The 10326-nt window shown below is 48.5% G+C and overlaps 2 protein-coding genes across 5 annotated transcripts; both read left to right on the top strand.

Moving 5' to 3' along the window:
* Positions 1-1607: 1607 nt before the first annotated feature.
* IL25 (interleukin 25) lies at positions 1608-4328 on the top strand. Its single transcript, XM_051973942.1, has 2 exons — positions 1608-1857; positions 3543-4328. The coding sequence occupies exons 1-2, from the start codon at positions 1613-1615 to the stop codon at positions 3799-3801; spliced, it is 504 nt and encodes a 167-aa protein (XP_051829902.1). The 5' UTR covers positions 1608-1612; the 3' UTR covers positions 3802-4328.
* Positions 4329-4760: 432 nt separating this feature from the next.
* CMTM5 (CKLF like MARVEL transmembrane domain containing 5) lies at positions 4761-10326 on the top strand. Of its 4 annotated transcripts, none has more exons than XM_051980487.1 (5): positions 4768-5648; positions 8603-8755; positions 9487-9579; positions 9781-9865; positions 9978-10326. In XM_051980487.1, exons 1-5 carry the CDS (start codon positions 5532-5534, stop codon positions 9989-9991), a joined length of 462 nt encoding a protein of 153 aa, XP_051836447.1. In that variant the 5' UTR covers positions 4768-5531; the 3' UTR covers positions 9992-10326. The 4 variants fall into 4 exon arrangements, with proteins under 4 accessions (XP_051836446.1, XP_051836447.1, XP_051836449.1 ...); XM_051980489.1 differs by adding an exon at positions 7221-7309 and having other exon boundaries at positions 5550-5648; positions 9781-10326; XM_051980488.1 differs by adding an exon at positions 7224-7309 and having other exon boundaries at positions 5560-5648; positions 9781-10326.

Consider the following 10326-nt stretch of genomic DNA (forward strand, 5'->3'; position numbering starts at 1 on the left):
AAAAGTCTTGTTTGGATTCTCCTCCTCTATCCCAGCTACTAGTGCTCTCCCTCCTCAAGTTATCTTGTATATACTTTATCTATATTATGGACATACTAATATTTGTTGATGTCACCTCCCCTGTGGGAACGTTTGTTTCTTAAGGAGTGAGTTCCCCTAAGGAGATACCGGAGTCCTGGGCTAGAGTCTCCAGGTAAAGGAACTTGCCAGGCAGAGGAAATCCCCACGATGGTGGATTCTAAAGGTCAAGTTTCCAGGGCTGTTCCTTCCTCCTTGGAAAAGTTAAAAAGCAAAGGTTACTACTTAGATCCCAGAGCAATCTGTGACCAGAAAATTAGCAGTTTATTACTCCTCCCTTTGCTGGCCTTAGCCAAAGCTTTCACATTTATTATCTCACTTGATTCATGCAATACCCCTGAAGGTAGGAAAGGTGTGGAGTCATGGAAGAGTTCGCTGATGATATCTGGTCCAACCTGTACCTGAACAGGAATTCCCTCTGGGCCAGGAGTTCTTAATCTTTTTGGTGTCACGGACAGCTTTGGCAATCTTTCAAAGCCTATAGGCTCCTTCTCAATATAATGTTCTTAAATGCATAAAAATAAAATATGTGGGATTATGAAGGAAATGATTATATTGAAATACAGTTATCAAAATTTTAATAAAACAAACAACTCAAGTTCAGGGTCCTCAGGAAAAGATTCCTTCTTACAAATTATAACAATCCTGACAAATGATCATCTGGCATCTATCGTTGGGAAACATATTCCCCTAAAACCTCCTTAACAAGACAACCCTTATACTTTGTTTTGTTAGATTTTTTTTAAATTAAATTGAACCCAAATAAAACATAAAGTATGTTATGGAAATGTTTGTTTTGTCCCGTAAATTAAAAATAAAATAAAGACAAATTTTTTAAAAAAGGGGGGAAAAAGCATTGCTTTCTTCTATTGCTAGGGACTAGAAGAGATAAAAAAGATAATTCAAGGCCCTCAGCAACTTTACTTAATTAGTATTGCCACTCCCTGGAAATATTGAATTTGAATGTCAAATTAGGTGAGGTTAATAAAACCAGGAGTCCCTGGGCATCCGCTTCATTCTGACCAGTCCTTTCGGTCCAGTATCTTGCTCCATCCGACATGCATTGGGTGAGTGAAAGGGATGGTAAGAGTAACCAAGGCCTCACCTTTGAAGCCAGGAGGCTTCAGAAGATGAACTGAGGCTGGGGAGAAGCTGAGCAGCTCTCATTTTGGGGGAGATTGTGGCTTCAGGGAAGGAATTCTGGACTTGGAGTCAGGAGATTTGGGTCTGACTTTACTATGTGTTACTGATTGCAAGACTCTTCTGAGGCTTTGGATTCCCCAAAATTAGGGGATTGGATTAGATAATTTCTAAAGTCCTTTCTGGCTTTAATATTCTATGATTTTAGCTGGAAAATGGTCTTGGGAGCCCCGGAGGAGTTAGTCAGACTCTGAAAAAGAGGGCATCTTGAGGGTCTGGGAACTGGAGTGGAGGGATGGTTTTGACGGCTGCAAGCCAGGGTGAGATTTGGGGACCCTTCCTCTCACTTAACCTTCCTGTTTTTAAATTTCTGCAGTTAACTGGAATGCTAGTGATGGTCGTAGGGACCCAGGCTCTGCATTCGAGGTTCCAGAGGGATTGTAATCATCACAAGTGCTCTTGCAACAGGGAGCAGGACCCTTTGGAGGAGCTACTGAGGTGGGACAGTGTGCCCTCGCTTCCCTTTGAAGACTCCCACAACTTGCATCTCCCAAATGTCAAGGTCCCTGCATCCTCCCAATGCCATGCCAGCAGGAACGGGCCCCTCAATTCGAGGGCCATCTCTCCCTGGAGCTATGTGTAAGTCTCGAACCTCCCTTGTCCTCCCCTTCCCTTCTCTCCCTGATGACTCCTTGCTGAAACCCACTATCCATGTCCCACTTATATGTCTATGCTACAAGCACACAACCTACGTATGCATGTTTATAAGGGGGTGGTGAGGAATGGGGGCAGAGACGGAGGTGTTATCTGGGACAGTGTCTGCTGGCCTTTTTTGTTAACCACAAGGAACTTGTATCTCTGTGTATTATTTTACCTCCAATAACGTCCTGCTCCAATCCCTTATAATGTCATACCTTGAGTTCCAGAGCTATGCCAATGGATTGTCAACTCTAGTGGTATCAGGATCTAGTTAGATCTAGTAGATTTCACAAGCAGGAAATCTTTCAAATGCTTAATTTGTTACCTGAAGATCAGTCTAGCTGTTTGCAAAGTCTTCTTACCAAGCATGGTCATAGGGTGATGAATTTTTCAGATGCAGAAACTCTCAATGACCATCTGCTTAGTTGTAATGGAGTTGTGATCTGCATTGGGCAGACAGGGGGGAAATATTGAATGAAACCATTAATTGAAACATTATTTCTCCCTATATTTTTATTAATATAACATGCAACATTGTAAGTTATTGATATTTTTGAACCAAGGGTTCTTAACCAAAGGCCATGAACTTTTTTTTTTTTTTTTACAAATACTTTAGTAGCTATTTTTCAATATGTCTGAGTTCCTTTATAATCCTATGCATTTTATTTTATATCTTTAAGAGCATTATTCCAAGAAGAGGTCCCTTGACTTCTCCAGATTGCTAAATGGGTCCATGACACAAAAGAGGTTAAGAACCCCAGCACTCAAATGTTAAATGTCATAGTGGCAGGTTAACTTCCTCCCCTCCCCTTCATATGGTAAAAGTTTGTTGGATGCATAGATGGATGAATAAATGAATGAATCTCTTCCCATCCTCTATACCAATTCCTCTAACTCCAGAGGGAGCTCTGATCTAGCCCTAAAGGTTTGGGGGTTTCATGAAACTAAGAGCCGGGCCAAAATCATGCATGGGTCTTCCAATTATTCACTTTTTTTTTTTTTTGCTGAGGCAATTGGCGTCATATTTTTATAATAATAATTACAATAATAATTTTAATTTCTATAGTGCTTTATGATTTTTAGGGTATTTGTCTTGCAACAATCTTGTAAAGTAGATAATGCAGACATTATTATTCCCATTTTACATATAAAGAAATAAGGTTCAGTGACATGTCCTGGTCACAGAGCTGTCAGTTAGGTCTCAACACTAGGTCATCTTACTTTAAGCCCAAAGCTCTTTACCTTTCAGCATGTTGCCTATCCATTATTTATTTCATAACTCTTTGGAAGGATCACTCACTACAAAATTCCAAGCCCTGGCACTAGACAGACAACGAGCTGGAGATCCCTCAACACGTTGCATTTGGGATTCAGGGGCCTTTGCAGGAGATGCTTGGCGAGAGAGACCCATCTGGGAGCCAGAATTCCCTGCAGTGGGCTGCAAACCAGAGCAGGGACAGGCCCTTTTACGGGCTGTATCCAGAATACTTTGGATCTTACAAAAATGAACGTTCTGGGGTCTAACCCTAACCCCTCGGTCTCCGAGCTCGCCCCTGTCTCTTCACGTCCCGCCCCCCTCCCCGGCTTCTTTCCGCTGGGGTTCACGGCAGCCACTGTCCCAACAGGTTGGACCGGGACGAGAACCGGCTTCCCCAGGACCTGTATCACGCCTACTGCCTGTGCAGGCACTGCATGGATCTGAAAACAGGCCGCAAGGGCTTCCAAGGCAACTCGGTGCGGCTCTGGCGCAACCAGACCGTCTTTTACCGGCGCCCGTGTCACCCTCCGGGCCAGCAGCCGGACGGGGGCTGCTACTACCTGGAGAAGATGGCCTACCCCGTCTCCTTCGCCTGCGTCTGCGTCCTGCCTCGGCTCTCGGACTAGGCCGCAGGCAGGGGTCTGGGGGGCGCTGCGGGAGCCCCGTTTCTGGGCGTCGGGTTCTCCCCTGGGAACCTGGAGCGCAGGCGAAGATAATTTGGTTATTGGCGCGGCCGTCTTGCTCCAGGGCCAGGAGCCCGGGCCTTCTGTTCCTTCCCTTTGCCAAACTCACCTACTCATGGGAGCAGGTAACAGGGGAAACCCGGCTGGGCTGCTGGGCACGTGCCATGGAAAGAGGGTGGGGCTCTCGGGCGGTCCGCGCTTTTCCTGGGTGGGCCGCTGCAGATGCTCCCTGCGCCCGGGTCCTGGAAGCCCCGCCTGACACCCTGGACACAGCCACCTGTGCAGGGGGAGCCTGCGGGAAACCAGTTCTGCCCATTTCAATCTCTGTTCCCCCCCACAACTCCCCCCCCCCAACCCCAAGGTATCCTGGTCTCTTCTCCAAAGCAATAAGCATCCATTAAGTGCCTGACTATGCACCTAGCACTTTGAGAGCTGACTAGTTAAGCTATAGAATAATGAATCTGGTCATTTCTGAGACAAAGTTCTGGAAGAACATTTAGGAGTTTATTGAAATAAATATTTTTGGAAATGAAAGTGACCTGTGTTGTTTTTGGAATTCCCTGGCAGCCCCATCCCCCCCTCCATCCCGAGCCGCGCTTAGGATTCTCCCTCCCCTCCATCCGCACCCCACATTCCACAGGGCAGCCCCCCGTTTTTGTCCCCATCTTCTCTCGGGTCTTGTTTCTTCTTCCCCCCAATCTCCCTTTCTGGGGCCTGCAGAACTCTCCCCCCTAAGATACCTCCCCTTCCTTTTGTCTCCTCCCCGCTCCCCACTTATGCAGGGTGGGGGTCAGGCTGGCCCTGGCCAGGCCGGGAGGAGAGACAGAGGCGCATTGAGACCGCCAGCCCTGAGCACAGCTGGCTCCTTGTTCCCCAGTGCTGATCCCTTACCCCCCAACAATCTCCCTTTGTCCTTGGGTCCCACCGGCAGGCCACAACCCGGGCCTGGGGGATAGCCTGGGCTGGGCTCCAGCTTCCTTCCCCCATGGTGGGGAAGGAGAAAGAAGGAGAAAGGATGGTGAAGGAGCGGGGAAAGTCACTCCGCTAATCAATGACACAAAAGTCCTCAGGGTTCAGGGCCTTTGGAGCGCCCAGCCCTTTCCTCTTGGTTCCAGAGCTCTGTTTGGGTTTCCCTCCGGTCCCGAGACTTCTTTCTCTGAGGCTCTCTTCTCTGCCTTCTCTTTGGGGCGGGGGTTGGCTGTGGGAAGGGGGAAGGCTTAAGCACTTCTCTCCACCCCGATCCTTCACCACCTGGTCCTCCTCTTCCTCCTCCTCCCGGCTCCCTGGCACTGCTAGAACATCTTCCAGGCACAGCTCAGGGGACAGAGAGCAGCCTTCTGGCCTGAGCAATTTGTCCTTTCCCACCCAGTCTCTACTTCATCTGCTTCCTCCTCCTCCTCCTTCCCTTCCTCCTCCTCTTCCTCTTTCCAGCTGCCTCTGCCTCTGCCCAGCCTTTCTCCTACCTTCATTCTTTTGGTGATCTGTTCCCCTCAATTTATTCCTTGCCCCCTTTCTATCTCCCTCCTCCCCTCACCCTCTCATTCCCTCCTTCCCCTTCCCCATTCCAGATTTCCGGTTTCCTTCCTGGGGCCAGGAGTGAAGACTCCTTGCCTTTTCCATCTGCTGTCCCTGGTCTATCACTGCTCTGCCTAGCCCCCAGTCCCTCTGCAGAGATGCTGAGTGCCAGAGACAAGCCTCCAGAGGAGAGGGCGGCTTCGGGGCTTCAGGGCTTTGCCATCGACAAGAGCTTTCTCACCAACCCCAAGGGCATCCTTCTGGAAGTCGAGCTGGTAACCCTCAGCCCTACCCTGTCCCTTACCGTACCTTTCCCCCCTCTTCACTTCCCTTCCTGAATTTCCCCTTCTCCCTTCTTCCTAGGACTCTGCTTATTTTCCTAGGTGGGGGGTCCTCATTCCAGATTTACCTGTCCCCTCCCATACTTACTCACTTCACTTAACTCTTCTGTCTACTTCCTGCCCACCCTGTGCATTCCTCTCCTCAGCCTCCCACAAGTGCCCCTCATCAGGCACCTTGTTCTACTCTCTTGCCTCTCCCTCTCCTTCTCTCTCTCTCTCTCTCTCTCTCTCTCTCTCTCTCTCTCTCTCTCTCTCTCTCTCTCTCTCTGTCTCTCTCTCTCTCTCTCTCTCTCTCTCTCTCTCTCTCTGTCTCTCTCTCTCTCTCTCTCTCTCTCTCTCTCTCTCTCCCTTCCTCCTCCCCTGAGTTTCAACAGCACCAAGAAGGATTGAAGTTAGATATAAAGAAAGTTTTTGTTTTTTATATAAGAAGAGAATGGGAGAAACTGAAGCAGGATCAGGAGAGTACATTCTTTTTTGGGGGAGGATCTTTAAAAAAATCTCTCATGCCAGCCTAATTCCAGACAAAGCTGTGAAGCATGGAAAGGTTTTGGTCCCCCCAGCCTTCTTTTCCATTTCCTTTCCCACTTTTTCTTCAGGCACTCATTGTCCTCATGCTCTCTTTCCTCACCCTAATCAAAGTCTACTTACAGTCTCACAGGTCTTTTCATTTTAGTAAAAAATTAAGTTACTTTTTAATAGTCAAATTATAATTATTTTTTTCAAATTATAATTATTTTAGGAGGGAAAAGTAGAACTTGTTTGCAAGATACTATGCAGTTTAATTTTATAGCTGTTAAAACAATATAAAATGTAAGATTAAAATATATAAAACTAAACAAGTGTGTTAGGATAGATAGATGTCTTAGAAATTAGATTCAATTGGCACATATCCTTACCCCTTAAATTTTATTGATTACTGTGGGTTTAGTGACTTTGAACTCTAACTATAATTTTTCCAAAAAAACACATCCAGGCATCCTCAGTCAAATGAGGGGGAGGCAACATCCATGGGATACCTTGAACTTGCTGTTGGGAGGCCATTATCTGAGATTGGGAGGTGGGGAGAATGGAAAGAATGAAAAGGGATGAAAGAGAATTTGCCTGAGGTCTAACTGCTGGGAAGAGGAAATTGCTATCGGGTAGCTTCCAATTTTATATAATTATTCTCAAAAATTTGGTGCAGAATTCAAGGCTTTTTGTGTGTGTGTGTGGGTTGCGTTTGTTTTTGCTGATGCTGAATAATAATATTACAAATAATCGCAACCTGTTTCAATGTTGCACCTAATGCAAGATTTTAGTATCAACATCCTAGTTACTGCTCTGGAGAAAAGAAGTCTATAGGAATCCTAACTTGCATAACTAACCTTAGATCAAAGGTTCTGCTGGTGGAATACAAGTTTTGACCAGCTGGCAGACTGTATGTTGGTTATCATTTCAGAGGAGCTTCCTTACCAGAAGTTTGACCATCAGGGATGATTTCTTTCTTTCTTTTTTTTTTTGTCATAGCAGCTCCTTGAATTATCTGCAACACATAGAGGAGTTTTAATCTGATTGGTGGAGGGATGAAATCAGAGATTCTTGGAGTGTTGAACCAGGTAACATCAGGCATTAGTGAGCAAGCCAGTGGCAATGGCTTTGTTTTAGGGCAGGGAAAGGCAGTCAGGCTCCATAGATTTAAAGCTCTGAGGAGCTTTTGAGATTATTTAGTTCTGGCAGAACCAGATTTTGAGCCCATGTTCCTGGGTCTAGTTCAAGCTTCCTTTTCCCCCCTTAAAACAGCAGTCTGATCTTGCTCATCTGTGGGTTTGTGTACTCCTGGAGGCATCAGGAGCTCTCTGTGGGAGGGGTAGGAAGGGAAGACAAAGATTCTGCTGTCTTGGTTTCTGCCTGATCTTCTGGGAGTCAGTGAGTGGTAACAGAGAGAGGGGAGACATCATTATTTTTTAAAAAAGTTTTATTGATTCTTTTGTGTTTACATTATAATCATTTACAGATTTACTCTCCGCAACCCTCCCCCACGAATCTTTTAATATGTTTAGAAGAATTGCACATGTTTAACCTATATTGGATTGCTTGCTGTTTAAGGGAGGGGAGGCGAGAGAAGGGGAGAGAAAAATTCGGAACACAAGGTTTTGCAGGGGTAAAGGTTGAAAACTATCTTTGCTGTGTATTTTAAAAATAAAAAGCTATTATTAACATTTAATTTTTTTTATTTTTTATTATTATGAGTTTGACAAACACCAACAAAGACAAATATTTTCCTAACGCAAAGAACAGAAGAGGATTTTTTTTTGGCACTGAAAATTCCTGTTAAATGTATCTTTAAAAAAAGTTTGTATCCAGGCAGCTAGGGGCGCAGAGGATAGAGCCCCAGCCTTGAAGTCAGGAGGACCTGAGTTCAAATTTGCCCTCAGACACTTAACACTTCCTGGCTGTGTGACCCTGGGAAAGTCACTTAGCCCCAAATGCGGGGGTGGGGGGCGGGGGGCAGAGTCTGTATCGAATTTGACATGGTAGTTGTAGCACTATCCTGCTTGTATCCCTTTCTGGAAAGCCTTTTATAATATAGAAAAACAATCAGACAAAACTGAACGCAATCGGGTCGGCTGCGTATATGGCATTCCGCAACCATGGCTCCCCTACCTCTCCAAGGGAAGGAGAAAGGAGCATTTCTTGTCTTTTCTCAGGGCCAACATTGGTCGTTATAATTACACAGAATTTGGCTTTTTTAAAACTGTCCTTTTTATTTGGGTTATCGCTCCGGTAATTCTTATCAGGTTGGGCCCCGCTGCTGGAGCCAGCTGGGGATGGCTGGGGAGGCGGCAGGTTCTGGCCATTCCCGGCGCGGGGAGCCCGCTGCTGCAGGCTCAGGACGCTTCTGCCCGCAGGCTCTGACCTTCATCATGGCCATGTGCTTTGCTGCCTCCGTCTCGGCCTACATGGCGGCGCCCCTGCTTGAGTTCCTCATCACGCTGGCCTTCATCTTCCTCTACGCCACCCACTACTACCTGCGCTTCCAGCGCCTCAACTGGCCCTGCTTGGTGAGAAGTTCCCGGGCTCGGGGCTCTGCCCTCCCTTCTTCCCTTGGTGCTCCCGGCCGGGCCGCCCTCTCCCTCTGCCTCCCCCTCTTTAACTTCTCAGTTCGGGGCCTTGGGGAATCTTTTTTAGAAAGACAGAAAAAGTTCTTAGGTGACTCAAAAACAACCGAGCTCGTCCACGTCTGTTGCGGCTGAGTCATTCGATCATAGACTTTTATAAGTAGGGAACATAAATATATTTATAAATAGGGAGACTGAGGCCCGCAGGAGAAAGTGACTTCCAAGGAAACAGTGGGGGAGTGGGCAGATTTGGAAGCTAATCTGAGTCCTTGAAGCCCTTCTTCCCCTCCCTTTCCCAACGTTCCATCCTCTCGTTTGTTTTCTGACCCGCCATCCCACCTCTAAGCCCGGGCGCCCAGTCTGACTCTCAGGCTTCTCAGGAAGGCCCAGCACCACAGGTCCGAAGCTTCCCGTGGGCAATTTGCCCTCACGCCTTCTTGTTCTAGCCTGCCAACGGGGGTGGGGGAGGGGGTGTTACACTTCCGGGTAAGGGGGTCTTTCCAGTTTCAAGCCCTGTTGCAAGGCAGGTGCGCAAGGCCGCGAGCTGGGGGCGAGGTGGGCGTTCCTCTCTGAATTCTCTTCCCTCAGCCTCCCCACTCTCCCACCCGTCACGGGTGGGGCCCTAGCTTCCTCAGCATCGGTCCTCCCTTGACTCTTCATCCTCGCCCCGCCAGGACTTCCTCCGCTGCGTCAGCGCCGTGGTCATCCTCCTCGTCGTGTCCTTCGCGGCCGTAGCCTCTCGGGAGGGACCCGCCATCGCCGCCTTCGTGAGTGCTCCGCAGCCCCCTGCGCAGCCCCCTTGCCGCGGCCCTCCCCAGAGCGCCTCGCGGGCGGACAGCCTGAGCCCTGGTTGTCTGGGGAAGGGGCCGGGCAGTGTGAGGTGGGGTGCCCCTCAGTCTCCTCCCTCCCTGTCCGCCTCCATCCTCTAACTCACAAAGTGCCGTTTGTGCCCCCTCCGCCCTCCCCAGGTTTTCGGAGTTATCGTTGTTTTCGTCTTTGTCTACGATGCCTTCAAGATCTACCAGGCAGAGATGGCGCCCAGCCCTCCCCAGGGTGAGTGGGTCCAGCCCAGAGCCGTCGTCCTCTCGCTGGCCCCTGAGGAGAAGCGGTACGGAGGGAGGGCTTAGCCCGAGTCCTCATGCTCTCTGTGCTACCTTTTCTCTAGGAGAACCCCAGTAGGACCCAACCCCAAAGTTCTGGTTTCTCCCATGAATCCTGCAGTTCCTAAAAGCTTCCGAAACCTGCTGGATTTCCAGGAACTCCCCTGCCCGAGAGAAATCAGCAGGGGGACAGAGTCCCCCCGGGGCCACCAAGCCCACAGAATCTCCAGTGGGTCTTCAGCCAGCTCTCCCGCAGCAAGACCCGGGTTGCCACTGGACCGAAGCCGGCAGACTGACGCTGGTGGTTGGGTGGGAAGCGAAGGAAAAGAGAGACAAGTTGGGGAAAGGGTTGGGTCTGGTTAATCCCTCAGGTCCCAGACTTCATAAATTAAAGGTGTCAAATCTTGGGCCCGA

This window comes from Antechinus flavipes, chromosome 2 (genome assembly GCF_016432865.1).
Source record: "Antechinus flavipes isolate AdamAnt ecotype Samford, QLD, Australia chromosome 2, AdamAnt_v2, whole genome shotgun sequence".
Taxonomy (NCBI): Eukaryota; Metazoa; Chordata; class Mammalia; order Dasyuromorphia; family Dasyuridae; genus Antechinus; species Antechinus flavipes.